Here is a 16354-nt window from a genome sequence, read left to right as displayed (position 1 = left end):
CATGCCCGTTGGTCATTATGTAATCATGGTAGGTGCCACTGACTCCACCACAAACAACTAGCTGATGCAAAGCAGGCGCTTCTAAAGTTGCAGTGGGAAGCCCAAGTGGTGCCCGCACATTTGCATTGTCAGGTGCGACATGTCGAAAGGAGAAACATAAGTGTCATTTATTTTTCGTCTGATTCTATGAGCTCTTGGTGTGCAACAGCCAGAGCTCACACAAAGAAACAAAATGAAGCATTTGTCCAGTCTACTTCGTTTTGTTCTTTGCGTGTGTGTTTACTTCTGTTTTGTGCTGCCAATATGCATGCAAGCGTTAAGCAAGTGCCAGGACCTGGCATGCTGCACTAGCGAAATAGATAGAAGCAGCATCTGTTATTTAATCCTGCCTGTCTCCATTCCCTCTGGTCAAGCGGTGTCTCGGAGCTGGTGTGACACAGTGATGGATTCAGCTTATTCCATTTCGTTATTATCATCCATGGTTTACTGGGATGCCACTTCTACAGAGTGACAAGGCAGTAAATAAAAGGAGAATTTCCATGCCATCCTAAGCACTGTGATGTCTGGCAACAGGCATCACCTGAATAAGCAGTGTGCTTGCTCGCAAGCTACTTTGTACATTTCGTCTCCCTATTGGTTGGCTGCAGCAGCCAATCGGGGCCACATTTACGACACGCTGCACAGTTTTATTGGGGCCGACCACAAGAGGAGTGCTGTGCAAAATGGAGACGTGTAGAGTGACGGTGGGGACGGTTGAAGCAATCGCGGGAGCAGCTGTTTTCTGTCACAACAAACAGCGGAAAGCCTGCCAGGAGGAGCTATAGGGTCTTTGCTGTAGTTCGTGGATGGAAGGGGTGGTATTTGCAGCCCCCCTCCCATCTGCCTCCGTTTGTTTTCCTGGCCCCATGCGTGCGGGCAGACATCTGTCTGCCTTGCGCCTGTTTCATTTTGCAGAGTACAGACCACTGTTTAACAAAATGCCAAAAGAGCAGGGGCTCCACATGCTGGGTTTAATGACCTCTGCCTAGCAAGGGCTAAATTGTTCGCTGACTTTGTGTAGCTCTAGGAGTAGCTTTGATGTCACAGCATTGATAAAGTGTGAGGAATGACTCGGAAGTGCTGTGTGTGTCTGTCACATTTTCCTGACATTTTACTTTGCTTAACCTGACACTAGTAGCAGAAGACTACTGCCTTTGGCCTCCAGCGGACATTAATTAGGGTGATGATTACTTATTAAAATAGTTGATGCTCCATTGGGCAGGCAGTGTAATGTCAATTACTTTCACAATCCTGTATATAGGTGGTTTGCTAACGACACTTTGCCAAGAATTGCGACCAAATGAAGTAGTGGTTTGTCCAAGCACTCCTGTTAATTCTATGTCTTGATGTTCAGGCTCACTTGGGGAATACTATATGCTTCTCAAGAAGTAAAGCGAATGCATTTTGTGCGTGCATAAACTTGTGCAACTTCACTGAACCGCAATACCTTGTTTATCATGTTTATCATTTAATGCTTGTCATTTCGGTTTACGAAGCAAAGTGAAGACAGGATGTCGGGCTTGATATTTTATGCTTATTGATGGAATGTCAGTTTCTATTTATTTACGAGCATTCAAAACATAGAAGCTTTTCAAAATAATCAAGTCCTGCGACATTGGCCTGCTCTTGCATCATAGTATGGAAATGTACTTGCTTCACTCGAGTTGCTGGTAGTCAAATTCCAACAGCATATTTCTGTTTTGCATAGTTGCTTATGAACTGATGCTCAGTTTCGCGTTTCATTGCCTCACAATCGAGTGTTTGATGAAACGGCATATGTGGCCAGGTGGCTGAACTTTGAACAGAAAAACAAGTTGCTGACTGATGTTGCAAAAGACAGTGCAGTCACGAGTTTGTGACTGGGCAGGCAGCGAGGCAAGCAGGTTGGCTACATGAGCTTGTGTGGAAACAGACTGCTTATTGGAGGAAGCAGTGCTTTTGAACAATGATAGCTTAGCAGGGGCATCAGCAGCGAACACAACATGCTTGTAGTGTCCAACAGTGACAATTCGTCTGACGTCCCTTTGTAGCAGGTTGCAACGTGTTCCAGGTTACTAAACAAATTGCAACTTTTCTAAAACATCCCACAAACATCTCCTTGTGCACACAGTCACTATGATGGGCTGTTTTGCTCCTTAGATGTGACATTACTGGTCACAAGGAATCTTGGCCCGTATTCGCAAGACTTGCCTTATCTAAGTCGCCATTGTAATTATGCATCATCTTCCTGCAAAAGCACTGCAGAAGCTGCAGTGCTTGCCTTTGTGCCTCGGTGCAACACTCCAGAGAGGAGGGGCTCTCTCTCCACAATGGAAACGTCTATAGTGTGTTCCAATTCAACACAAAGTAACAGTTTCGACTCCTGGCAGCGGTGGCCACATTCTGAGGGGTAGGGGGTCAAAATGCAAAGATGCCTATGTACTTAAAAGAATCACTTGTGGTCAAGATCTCCACTACTGCATCTCTCATAACCAGAGCATTGCTTTGGGACACGAATCAGTTTGATTCAAGTGTACATTCAGAAACCTAGGTGGGGTCGAAATTTATGTGTAGTCGTCCACTACAGTGTGCCTCGTAGCCCGCTCTGCAGCTTGCGGACATTAGACCACACAGTATGATTTGAAGAGAATCTTTCTTTTCTTTTTTTCGTACACATTGCCCTTTGTGCATATCTGCTCTTGTCCTGCAGCGTAATAGGTTCGACTGTTTTGTCCCAGTTGTCTACAAGGTGTGTCTTGCCTTTGTTTCGTGGTGTGTGCAGGTCCCAAGTGCGGGAACAGTAACATGAGGACGGGCTCACTGGGCTCCAACTCGCGGCTTCCGCACGGTGCCAGCAGCGGCGGGGGCGGCTCGAGCGGCGCCGTGGAGGTGAGCAAGCATGCCAGCCGGCTGGCCACCCTGAGCCGCCTCTTCAAGCCCTGGAAGTGGAAGCGGAAAAAGAAGAGCGACAAGTTCGAGCAGACCTCACGCAGTGAGTTTTCTCCTCACATTCGGCCACCGTTGCCCCCTTTTTTGGGAGGAACTAGCGGGGACGACTTAACAGCGCGAATTAAGAGAAATTAGTTTTTTCCCCTCATTGTTATTCCTCACTATGGTGCAACTGCACCCTGTGCATGCGTTTTTATGTGCACGTATATTCCAGTCATCGGGCAGTGTACAAGTTAGCTGTGAGCAGCACTCGTCCTTGTGATATCTTTGTATGTTTACCTTAATTTGTGCTGCCACGTCGTGCCTACACACGAGATCAGCTAGCCCAACAAAGAATGCTTTTGCTTGTGTCTGTATGGTGTATGGTACGTGTTGTATCGGGGAAGCATCGTCTGCAGTGGTATCAGAAGCTGGTAGTAGTCTTTCAAAATCCTTGAATACCAAAAATGCCAGCCTTGAAAGCTCTTACATCTAACAAAACGCTCTAAACTCCTAAATTTATATTTTTGGCAAGCTTGGCCGACTTTTTTTGGCACACGGCCGCAACGTTTGCACAATTCAATAGGTTTCTCCAGATCCAAATTTTCCCGTGGACATGTAGTCATCTTTGTTTGCCTGCAGTTCGAAGATCTCGGAGTTATCTAGTCTTGTTTTACAATGGTGACTAAAATTTTTAGGTGCTGCTGCTTGCACATGATTAATATAAATGTTAGTCTGTAGCATCATTGAAAGGTCTTGACTGACTTCCGTTGCCTTTCATGTTTATAATTGGCAAACTGAAAGCTTCTGTAATGTGAACGCTGCTGGTTGGTTTTCAAGTAACACTACTGCTTTTTTTATAATGCAGTGTGGCCCAGTCAACTGTAGCTCAGATAGCATGAATTTTCCAAGTGAGGATAAATTGCCACTACTCTTACTGTGACACCCGACAAGTGAACAATCATAGGCGTTGCATTTCTCGATTTTTCAAATTACGAAAATCTGGATGCAAGTCACAGTCGAGGGCACTGCATTTTTATATTTCTGACCGTGAAGTTTGAGTTCGCTTTACAGTCGGGCAAATACATGGTACATTTGTGCAACTTACTCCTGGCATTTTTCTTCGTTTTTCTCTCCCTCTGCCAAACCCTGCAGCCTTGGAGCGCAAAATTTCAATGCGAGCCACAAAAGAAGAGCTCATCCAGCGGGGTGTCTTGCTCTCTGACCGTGAGCTTGGGAGCCCCACGCAGAAAGGTGAGCCCGCATGCTATTACAGCTTGGATGCTTCATTCCGCTCTGCTGTTAGCATGTCTCGCCAATTGCTGAATCAATAACTCCACAAGTTCTTCATTAGGTTACAGTATCAATTTAGCTAGCTCGCCACAACTGTATAGTAAACCCAGCTGTATGCATACCTATTTAGATAGCAATATCTATCCATGTAGCTTGCTGCAAGTCTTAAGGCGTATTTTGCGAGCTACATTGTCGGCCAGCTGCTTACAACTGTAGCTTAGCCTAGACATGGTGCTAATTGTATAGTGCTCTTAAATTTCATTACACCATTTTGGGTGCACTTTTGTCCCCACAGCGGCAGTTATTGGTCAGTTTTATTGTGTTTTATTTTTTTCTGTTTCTGCTTGGTCATTTTCTATCGGGAACACTATGGACATGCATAGGGTTCCTGATAGGAAAGCACTGGACACGTAGTGTTACCGAAGCACCCAGAAGGGACAACAATGATTATGGCTGAGGTACAAAATTACACCCGAAACTTCTAGGAATGCATGTTTCATGCACCTAGCGGTTTTAATTTCCATCTTTCTTATTGAGGAGCTACTGGCTACATGATGTAAAGCATTATAGTGAATCAGTTATCATAGATTTCTGATAGCTCTGCTTTGTATTAGCTTTGCACATTTCGTAAGCTTATCGAAAAGCAGGGTAGTGTTTGTGAGAATAATAGTGCACGCACACCTGTATGGTAAACGACAGCACATTTCATGTCCAAGTGCATACCTCCACAACAGGTTTCGGCTAGCAAAACCAAACAAGTGGATAGTTTATTTTCTTTCCTCTTCTTTACTGTTTATCTTTACTATTCCTGATTAGCCTCATGGAATGGGCATAGGTTGTTGAATGGGTGATCGTGCATTGTTCATAGTGTGTGCATGGCTTCACGCATGTACTTATGCATGGTCATTCGGCAGCTAACACATTGCTGAGGTGGCCTTGGTTGAGTGCAAAGTGCAGACCTAAACACCCTCGGAAACTTTTGCTGATTACCTGATTGTTACAAGTGTTTGTTTCGGTGAAACTGTGTTCTCCGCATTTAACTGAGGAGGCATCTGTGGTCCTTCTTGACTCACATCTATAATAAGCAACATGTTTTCAAGCCCTAATTAATATTTGGTGGTGGCAGTTGCAAATGGCACACCTGTTTCGTGTTTGACTTTTGTCATGTTAAGTCGCGAATGTGTATGACGGAATGAACAGTGCTGGTGGTGGTGGTGACGTTGGTGGTGTACTTGAATCTTATGCATCATGATTGTAAAATGTCTTTGTGGGCCTATTTATTATGGCTGTGGACTCTGTCATGACAAATGCCATTGGTAATGGGCATCGCGGCCTTGAAACGCATCACTTTGTGCTACTGGTGAACTGGGCTTTTTCTTTTTTTCAATTCCTGTGGTGTTTCGGACACTGATACTTGACATTCCTTGCTTCTGCAATGCACTAGTTGTGTCACGCACAGCGAATGAGTTCTCTTTTGAATCAGTCGTGACAAGCATTATTGTAGAACTTAGCACTTCTGCATTGGTAGGCTTTGTAATACGATATGAGAACATTTTTTTCTTGCTGTACATTGTATGTGTTAAAGTAGAACTTCATTGAGGTGTGAAAGATGGTTGTGAGAGTATGAAACTTTTTTGCACTAATTGCACTCTATGGTGTTCAACATAGAGATGAAGTGTGTCGTGTTGTCCCCTGTATGTCTTGTTCCCTGCTGAGATGCAATGTGTATGTGTGTTTGTGCGTAGGTGAGGCTTTTAACGCACTGAAACGCTATCCTATTCGTCGTAGCTTCTGTTTCTTATCTCTGCCCCTCTTTCCACCCTTCTTCTCCATCTTACAGGCTTGACCTTACTGTTCAATTCGTAAGAGTCTTATTTCATTTATTTCTCACTTTCTCGTAACATGTCTTTCTTAATGCAATGTCACACTGCCAAAACTTCACGACGATGTAGGAATGTTTAACCCCTTCCTTATTTTAGACAAGCTCGGCTTGCCTACGCAGTCGTATCTATCAATAACTTTTTTTAAAGACGAATACAGTTTGATTACAACTGCACGTACCTTTAAGCCAGTAAGAGCAGCAAATTTAAGGTCAATTGAATTAGTGCACATTGCTTCACTGTGTGCCATTCTGGTGGCTCGGTACAACACTGAAAGGGTCATTTGGAACGAATGGCACTGATGATTGGGGGTGTCTCAGAAAAGGACCTGAAAAGCTATCACTTGCCCAAATGTGATTAATGTTTCATGTCTATTGTGAAAGGCACATCTGTTTGGACAATGACACTATTAAGCACTTGGGCTGTTTCATGATTCGCTGCAATTGTACATGGAGGAAAAGGTGCGACAGCGGAGGTTTCTAAAGCAGAACATTGGTTGCACAAGATGCTTCTTTTTGTTAATTGATGCGAATACACAGCTGTAATGATACCCACTTGCACATGAATATCAAACTCCTCAGTTCTTGCTATATTTTTTTTTTAACTCTTACACCTGCTTGAGACTGTACTTCAAAGGGGTGGGTTCAGCAAATTCACTCACCATCAAGTGTGCCCTGCAGTGCGTCGCAAAACATTGTTGTGTGACAGCCTCCAAACGGCACTAATGCCAAGTGACTTATTGCTGAAAGTGACAAAATTTGACTGTCTGATAAGGAGGGGCGTCACTGTTTCAGGTCTGTAGAGTATGCAGAGTGTCCGTTTTGTGCATTGATCATAGATAGCAGCACCGTACAGCTTGGGTAAAATTCATAAAAAAAATTTTTGACACAGTTGCTTTGTGCTGCAACTTGCGGAAAAAAAAGTCACATCTGGGCTGTGCAGCATTGCAGTTCTAACAATGACTTATGATGATTATGATAATGATGCCTTCCAAGGTAGCTGTGTTTCCCCCCCCCCTTTTTTTTTTAGTTTAGCAAGCATTGTCTCTCACATTCACATTTTCTGCCACGCCTAACCTCAGACCTCTGTCAACTGTTTTCTATATTTCAAAAGTGTAAACTACCAGTCTGGCTTTCTTTGATAGTTTGTCCTAGTGCCCCTTTAGAATCTGTACAATGTCACTTTCAGCACATACATTAGCAAAAACGTAGTGCACCGTGGAAAGAATGGGCCACTGAAAGACGTGTGGAAGCACTCTGCGAACAAAACAAAGATTGGCACACACTCCTGTGGGCCGCATTTGGCACGCCTCGGCTGGCCCTCACCTTCAAAGTGTCAAGACGACACTTCTCCATTCATTTCTTTAGCCTATTTCTTTCTTTGTTTTCTAAACCCCCTTTCTTTACTTTCGAACCATCCGTGCGTATCTCCGGAAGACCCTGACCGTGCGGTGATGTCAACACAGTCGCGTGCAGCTTTTAATAGTATGGCCAGGACATGCGGTTTGTGGGCGAATCGCTGAGGTTACCAGTTGCCTCTGTTCTTTTGAGTTGACTTGCCAGTTGGCTGGCACAACTCCCCTAGCCTTACTTGCATGCTTGCTGCAGTCATAATGCTCGTTAAATTCCTTTTGCTGTTCATTCAAGATACCTCACATTCGAATCGCTTCATTACTGAAACGTTTAATTCAAACACACACTACCACATTATGGTTGACATGCCTCATTTTAAAGGAGTCCTGACAAATATTTTCAGTGTTGCAGAAAATCTACCAATCACTTTTTTTTTTGCCCATAAATGGATAACACCTGACTTGCATATAGGCTGGGAAATGCTTACAAAATATTCTGATTTGATACCAAAGTTAGTCTCAAAATGCCACCCTGGTGCAGTCAACATTGTGTACCAATAAGGCCAGGTATTAAGACAATGAATGTATAATTAATGATTATGAACAAGAGGGCTGCACGTGTTTCTTTTTGACTCCTAAATATACAAAAATAGTATTGTAGTAGTTTGTTTAGGAACTCACATTTATGTATAGGTTTTAGACTTTCATTTCGTGCAAAAAGAAAACACTAGTTAGGGATCTCATGTTGGAAATATCATGTCAGTAATACTTAAATGCATCCAAAAATGTTTCAATCAGAAAGGGGCTTTCAACTAATTCAAACCCTTCTGTTTCATCATACTAAGATATTTCACAATAAACTGATTTCTCTGGTCGAAGAAAGCTTAATAAGATGTTTATTGAGACTAAGATAACCGCAACACAACTGCAGTGAAAGATTTTGTCACGAAAATGTTGCACATTGACGAAACTCGCCACTCCTTGCTTCTCTGTCTACTTTAATATGGCAATTAGTGAGCTGTGCTGTGAAAGACATGCGGGCAGGCTCTGACGAGTTCCACAATCAGGAAACACAAACACCAAGGTGCGCACTTCAGGGACACAGAAATAGCGGCGACTGAAAACAAACAAGTTTGCAACGCTGTCGCCACTCATTGGTTGGCAGCCCGAAAGAGGGTGCCAGTTCACTTATCCTTTGCGCATCCGCAGAAGCTTACTACTTACTACGAAGCTTGGAGAAGAAAACCCGGCGCACCCTAACAGAGCCCATTCGCCCCTCTTCTAAGTGGAGCAGCATTCTCATCATACTTAATCCGTACCCGCACCAAAACGGGCTTCCTCAAAGATGCTGAAGCACCCTTTACTTCTTTCATTCCTTCTCTTCCTTCCTCTCTCCTGTGCTGCTGACGACCCCCCTGAGCTACGTCTCTTTTAATCTTTTCCGCTATCCTGCCTCCACTGTCTGTTCCACGCGTGCCAGCCCCTCTAACAAACGACCGCTCCCACCGTCGCCTCCGCCTCCTCCTTCTCCTTCTCCTCGAACGTACTGGGTGCTCTGCCCCCTCTACGTCCTCATTTGCCGCTCCCCCACTCACCTTGACTCAATGGGTTATTTTTGGGGATGCATACCTCCCACAACTCCATCCCCCACTCCACTTCCTCTCCCCCGCCGCCTCCGCTAGTCGCAAATCGTTGGCGCCGACGTAGCTCTCTCCGGCACACTCGGGATTCCAGAGGGCTCTCCTTCGGGAGGTGTCTCCTCCGGCAACCGTGCACCAGTCGTGCTCCGGCTTTTTCTTTTTCACCATGCGTGTTCCTTGCCGTCCTGTCGCTGCTCATTCGAAGCCCTTTGGCCCATTTGTTGCGGCGCTTTTGAAAGGGTGTGTCGTTGGCCTTTAACGTGCTTTGTCGTCGACAGCCAGTGGTTCATCTCGGCCGCACACCAGTTTGCGCGCGTTTGTGTTTTTTGATGAACTGAAGAAGTTCGTGTGACCAAGCATGCGGTGCTAGTGAGGATTTTGCCTTGTGCCTTCATCATGGAGGAGGGCGGTGGGCAGTTTTGCAAGAAGACCATGGGTAGGCATCTTTCCCGTGCTTGTTTCTTCTCTCATTTTGTGCCAAATCGTGTTTGAGTCGGATTCACGCCTATCACTCGCCAGCTTTGGCTTTTCTTTTGTTGAACATTCCTTTTCCATTCACTGTTGCTAAATATAGATTTGCAACGACCTGGGCAGCTCCCTTCTTTTTCGCACCTTCCTGCTGCACATTTGACCTTGACACTCTCCCCTCCTCAAAGTAGTTAGTGTGATTTGCATAGCTTACCTTCTTTCTGTTTCTTTTTTCTCTTTATATATTTTTTTTTGGCACCCTGAATTTTGCACAAGAGACCTTCGGGCATTCTCCATACCCATGTTGCACAAATTCTGTCTCTCTCCTTTGATTGGTGTGTTGTTCTAATGTAGTTGATGTATTTGGTGCAGTGAGCGAGTGATAGCATGGTCGTTTGCTCGACCGTAGATCTTGCGAGTGAAGAACTGTTAACACCTAGCACTTGTCATGCCACCGTCGATCTGCCTGCTATAAAATGGTGGTTGCGGCGGCTATCTGCTGCCAGATCTGTCTTGGCAGGACTCCCATTTTCTCGGTTTTGCGCATCGTCGCCTCATTTCCCGCTCCCTACAATCCGACGGTTGAGAAGTGCTTCATCATCCCCGGTGCTCTTCTGAATCCATCTTACCATGGCTCCTTGGGTTTTCGAGGAAGTGGTTGTCTGAACTGTTCATAGGTGTGTTTTTTTCTTTCACTGTAATTAACTTGGGCCTTGTGTCTATGCAGTGATCATAAATTAAAAGTATGATGTGTGATGCAAGCATGACGTGTAATTTCTCGGTAGCTGGTTTCTAAGCACAGAGTATTTTCGAGTGTACGTTTGGGAGTCTGAATGCAGCCACCGTGCCACGGATGCAGGTGAACCCAAAGACGAAATAACGCATTGGAGTAGTTTCAGAATTGTTTGCATTTGACTTTATGAGCACTGCACGGTATTCTCTAAACTTTTGTTCAGCGTGGTCCTGCTGATCTAGTCATTGTGATCGTGAATGTGCTTGGCAGTTTACTTAACACAGTTCTGATAGAACAGCAGAGCTAGGGCTATATATTTACAAGGAATTTGTAAGCATGTAAGGTATAGACATTATGAGGCATTTACAAGGAATTTTACAAGCATACAATGCTTACAAGGCAACACTTCACTCACTTTTATGCACTTCACTCCTGTTACAAGCACTAAAGGGCTGTCGCATACTACAACAACTCTTATTGCTACTCACATTACTACTACAACTATTACAACTCTACCATCTAGTAAAGTCGTGACTTAGTTTTCGTGTGGCCTCTGCAACTTGCTGCCTTCAGCCTCTTGTACTTATGTGTGGTTGATTCTTTTTGCATAGCACATGGCACTTTGAATGTCACTTGTCCTCTTCTCACGCTTCTGTATTTTTCTTATTTTTCTAATGTCTGCCTATTATACTGCTTTTCTTGTACAAGCAACATTGTCTCGTAGACACAAAGCTCTCTGAACATTTTCTATTGTCATTCTGCCTCCACACGCTTGTGTCAAACATCATTTTTAATTTTACTCTAATCTTGAAAACGTTTTCTCTTGCTTCTTTTTACTTTTCATGCTTTTCATATGACTTCCTACTCTCTTGTGTATCATGTCAGGTACCCCAAGCAGGCAAAGCTCCTGTTGTGTCGATCGTTATTGTCTCAAAAAATGCCTCATCCTGTCTCCACATCACCTCAATATCATGAGCAAGCACTTTCTGTAACTTCTTTTGCTGCCCTCCTTACAAATGCTGTGGCTTCACCAATTTCCCTTGCTCTGTTTTTTGTTTTCCATCTTTCTTCGCTCTTTCTTTCGTCAACAACCACTCGAGTTTCACACTATCGTAAAGCACGAATCACTTGCACGACTAAACTTGTCTCTGCGACGTGGTCAGCTAAGTTCCTAAACACTAGGAGGCCCACAGCTCTTTACATGCTTGAATTGTCTGGTGGCTGCAGGGTCAGTTCTCCACTTACTGCAGTTGCCACAACAACCAAGCACTTTGCTTCAAGCTTGCACTCTGAGCCACCTGATGTCACCCGTCTACACTTGCTACTAGGACACCTTGATACACCACATCTCCGGGTAAAGCAGTGATGTGCCTTACCGGATGGACCCCCGACAGCACGACTCCAGTAGCATAACAATTGCAGCACATCAGGAATTGTAATAATATGCCTACATCTGTTGAATTCCTATATTTCAAAATAATTAGATAACGTGGTTTGAGTACTGCAGCAAATCAGTGTAGCGGCGAAGCTCTGCTTGATCGGTCAAAGGCTGTGGCCCATTTCTATGGCAGCTCTGGCATCGGCGCTCCCCTTCTCACATCTTCGTCTTTCTCTGCACCTTTCTGCGTGCTTTTGTTTACGAGCGTTAGAGAGCTCTATCCCATTCCTATAATATTACCGTTCACAAAATGCCGGAAAGCAAGAGACGCAGATGGTATCAGCATCAGCACTCGTAGGGAAACGTTGGCACGTTTTGCTAAGTTGTAATGCCTTGGAAAACGTTTTTGTATTGCACGAGTGCTCTCATCGAAGGAAAACAGCAGAAAAGAGATCGAGTCCCTACACATCCATTTCTGCTGCTTTCTAAGCCTCCACACCAGCAGCCAAATTGATATGGTTGAGGCAGTTGTAGTTGCTGTATCTTCTTATTGAACTCTGTATCACAGCCGTCAGTGCTAGTGCTGAAGCTCATGTTTCCGGTATTCTGTAATTGCATGGATGGAAATAGGCTGAAACTTTGTTTATTTGCTCGCTCATGCTGGTAATAGTGCTCCCATGTTATTTTTAGGGGTGTGTGAATATTTACTTTTGAGACCGAATGGAACATGAACCGAATATTGCCAGACACAAATAAAATCTGATAGCGCATAGTTTTCAAATAATGAACAGCTGTTTTCACTATTATAATATATCAGTGTCCACATCCTATTGCTAATAATGTTGCCAAGTTTCTGTTATTACACTGCATGTTGTGAAGCCTTGCTTATTAAAAGCACAAACTGACTATCACGAACAAATAGTTAATTCGCATGCCCTGGACTCTTTGAAGTGTGAATGACGGTGGTTCAGCCGGTTCAAGTCTGGCTCTCTGAGCGACATACTCCTTAAGTTCTCTTTAGTTTTATGCCTATTGTTGCTGCAGAGATTGAATTATGTCATACTTCCACTCCAACTTTACGTTTGATTGAGCACAGTTGATGATTCGTATTTAAAAATATTGACAAATTGATTCAGACCAAGTGAAATAGGACAATATTGGATTCGTTATTCGAAAGTTTGGAATATTTGCACACTCCTAATTATTTTGCTTGATTATATTATTTCATTTTTATTTATTTCTTCATGCATATATTCTTTAATTTAGTATCTTTAGTTTTTGGCCCCAGTCGCACGCTGTGGCACCCCCACCTCGTAGTGGTCTCCTCACTGTCCCTCCTTCTCTCTGCCCCGGCATGGCGGCGCTTGCAGGGGAAACTGTGACCCCACCCTCCCCACTGCCCCCCTCGCCCTCTCCCCCCCAAGCCAATGGCGCTGTTGTGTCCCCCGACGAGTCGGAACCTGATAGCACGTCTGTGATAGCCTCCTCCCCCGCTTCCACCGGGGACGAAGCCGCAGCGCCCTCCGCCGCCTCTGAGGCAGAGAACCCTGCGACAGGTAGGTGGTGTGTGCCCCCCTCTGCCGTCCCCTCTCATGCGGCAGACGTGAAGACGCCCGTGGTGATTTGTTCGTTCCTGCTGGTAGTGCACTGTTCACGACCTAAAAGGTTCTTTGTGCCTTCAGTGTCACCAAGTTCGCCTTTGGGCCTTCGTGATCATACAGTAGGCCCAAAAATTAAAATAGCATCAAGTGTGCTGTGAGCCAGTCACAAATGTCTGACTTCTCTGTGTTTGTCGTTGTGAGGCACGAGGCTCAAATTGTAAGTTTTATGCCACAGCTTCTGCATTTTACTTGGGTCAGCTACACATGTGATGTGAAAATGCATCCCCGCTACATCATGGCTGGCAGCTTTGCCATAACACATGCGGCAATCTGATTCCGCTGTCAATTGGAGTGTGTTAAAAAGTTTGTGCAATGTCTTTATGATCTCTTGCTTTGCTGATGCGTCTTTTCCCAAGTGGTGTTAAGACAGCTGAATCACTCGGTGCCATTTGTTCTACACCTTTAACGCAAAATCAAGTAGTGCGAAGTAAAAAGAAAGAGAGATAAAGCCACTGCTGTTCTTTGATAAAACATGAAAACATCTAGTCACTCGTTATGGTGATGAATGAATGCTTATTAGTAGAAAGGGTGCCAGTCCATGGAGTGGGGCTATGTCACAGTGCTGTTATCAGAAAGCATGGAAAGCTTGGTAAAAACTGTGGCTCATTTTGTAGAGCTAGGTGAGAAGCTGCTAAAAAAATCTATAGGAACTACAGGGTTCTGCGCTGGTGCCTATTTTGACCTGACGTTCATGATTGCTCATGAAAGTTGTTGCTGCTTTGTTTAAAAGCTAAGCTGCAGCAAAACTGTCAGATCTTGTTCATTTTACAGCCTTTCCTGCATCTACTTCTTTACAAACACTGTAAACAGTTGTGGCACTTGTTTTCAAAGTGGTTGCTGCAGCTGTTTCCATCTGACACTTTTTGTGTGTCCTCACAATTTCGCTAGAAATCTCTCAAGTGATGATTTTTGTCTTTTGTGCACCATATACAAGGAGTCGTGCCAGTAGGTTATACTTTCAGATGAACCTTGTCATTATTGCATAGCACAGTGTAAAGATTTGAGGATAAGGCGCAATAGGCATTATTAAAAGTGATTAAACGTGACTCTAGTCACTTAAATCGTTAGTCTCTGTTTCACCCGCTTTGCTTTGAAACATCATGAAGCATATGATGTAGTCCAGGTTTTAAATGGTACTCTCACGAAATAAGAACACATACTCTCACCAAATAAGAAAAAAATATATATATCTATTCTCATGTTGAATTGACCATAAGGGTTCCTTGTTCACAATTGTGTTCTGTCCTCGCCAAACAGGTTTCTATCGAACATTAGACTATGTGCAAAATTTAAGTACTTCTAGTTTGTTTGCAGTACCTCGAGACGTTAAAATTATATAAGCCAGCACAGTTTTTGGGAAAAGTGGGCATTCCATGTGGGCATGCTTATGACCTGAATTCAGTACGCCGCCTCATGTCGAGGTTATTTTGCATGCGCATCGCCTTGTGTGTTTGTATCCTGCCACACGAACCTGCATTTTGGCGAGATATGCTTCTGTGCGTGTGCCCATTCCCAGCAGCGTGTGCTTTGATCATTGCTATTTGTCTGCGAGTGTTTGCCCACGTGTGGTTTGTTTGCGCTGCGAGAATGGCATAATGTTGTATGGCACCAACCACAGGCCTCTGAGACCTGTGACACTTTATTCCGTTGCACGCACAACAGTCAACACCGCGAAGGCCTAGGTAGACTCGTCTCCCTGCTAGCATGCGGGACCAAGAATTGTGTTACATGCAAAAATAAAGAAAGACCTAGGTATGGGTCAGGCAAATCCATGTAACATCAAGTCTCATGCCTTGATGTCTCTAAATATGGCCTAATCATTGCAGGGAAGGCATCGCAAATGTCAACCTATTTGCCACGGAACGAGAAGAGTTGACATGTTTATGTGGCCATTGGCCACATTGCATTCTTTGAGCTCACAAACGAAACCAAAAATTGGGTATGTCGCATACAGAAAGCACCAAGGCGCAAAAATACATGATTTGACATAGGCATGAACTAAGTAGCTGTAGTTGTAGTTGCAGCATTTGAAGTAGTCATTTCGTCAGTAGTTTTGTAGCCGAAAACTACTTCACTGCAGAACATGTGGGTGAGGTATCTATGATTGCACTATTTGTGTAGCTTCAGTAGTGTTACACTGGTAAGTGTAAAATGGAGTATAAAATTGTTTCATATATCTCAAAACAACAGGCAACGTATAAAAGCTGTGGCAAAGTGCAATGCCAGAATGTTAGAATGGTTCATTTGTTGTCCACGCTTCCCTCGAGCTTCACAAATACTCTCCTAAGTTGGACTTCGCTTGCTTCATTTCATTTTGTGTTAATGTTGCTGTTGTAACAACACTTGCCAATTTTTTCTTGTTTGAAATGTATATGGTGAACATCTGTAGTTGTGAGCTGTTTCATAATAGTGAAATGCACGTAAAAAAATTGGCAGAAAATATTGTGCTCTTAGTAGAGGGACAGGATGCCAAGTGATTGCCAATTGTCGCAACTAGTAGTGTAAATCTGTCTCGGTTATTTGCCAAGTTGGGAATTAATTTTTGCAGCCAGTAGCTTAACAACTCATGTACTTAGGTATAGGTGCACATTAAAAAATCCCAGGTGGTCAAAATTAATCGGGAGTCCCCCACTATGGCCTGTCTCATAACCAGATCATGTTTTTTCACTTTGATTGATTTTTTTTTTTTCATGTTTAGATGACATGAAGGGGGGGTGAAAGATAAAAGCCGCCTAGGCTATTGGCTGCTTGATGAGCTCACACTCCCTTTACATGAATGTATGTTTTAGCACATACAACCACAAAAATTGACCCCTTCCTTGCCATGCTATTATACTGAATTTTGACTAAGAATGGCAAAATTTGTTTACTGAGGTATACTTTTACAGAGTACAACGTAAACAATAACGCAAGCATTTAGTCACTGAAATTTAAACTTGCTACAAAACTGAAACTTCACAGCAACAATAAACAATTGCGAGAAAGCAAAGTGTCAACGAAGAAA

The 16354-nt window shown here is 43.8% G+C and overlaps 1 protein-coding gene across 5 annotated transcripts in view; it reads left to right on the top strand.

Moving 5' to 3' along the window:
* The window catches only part of LOC139060876 (phosphatase and actin regulator 2-like), a 148042-nt gene that overhangs the window by 112333 nt on the left and 19355 nt on the right, over positions 1 to 16354 (top strand). For 4 of the 5 annotated variants that reach the window (XM_070540137.1, XM_070540138.1, XM_070540139.1 and 1 more), the window contains exons 2-4: positions 2801 to 3010; positions 4102 to 4200; positions 13060 to 13245. In XM_070540137.1, coding sequence (XP_070396238.1) covers positions 2801 to 3010; positions 4102 to 4200; positions 13060 to 13245 — 495 coding nt within the window. The remainder of the gene's footprint in view (positions 1 to 2800; positions 3011 to 4101; positions 4201 to 13059; positions 13246 to 16354) is intronic. The other variant, XM_070540141.1, reaches the window with a different exon arrangement.

The sequence above is a fragment of the Dermacentor albipictus genome, chromosome 6 (genome assembly GCF_038994185.2).
Source record: "Dermacentor albipictus isolate Rhodes 1998 colony chromosome 6, USDA_Dalb.pri_finalv2, whole genome shotgun sequence".
NCBI classification, from domain to species: Eukaryota; Metazoa; Arthropoda; class Arachnida; order Ixodida; family Ixodidae; genus Dermacentor; species Dermacentor albipictus.
This window is presented reverse-complemented; position numbering and strand designations above follow the sequence as displayed.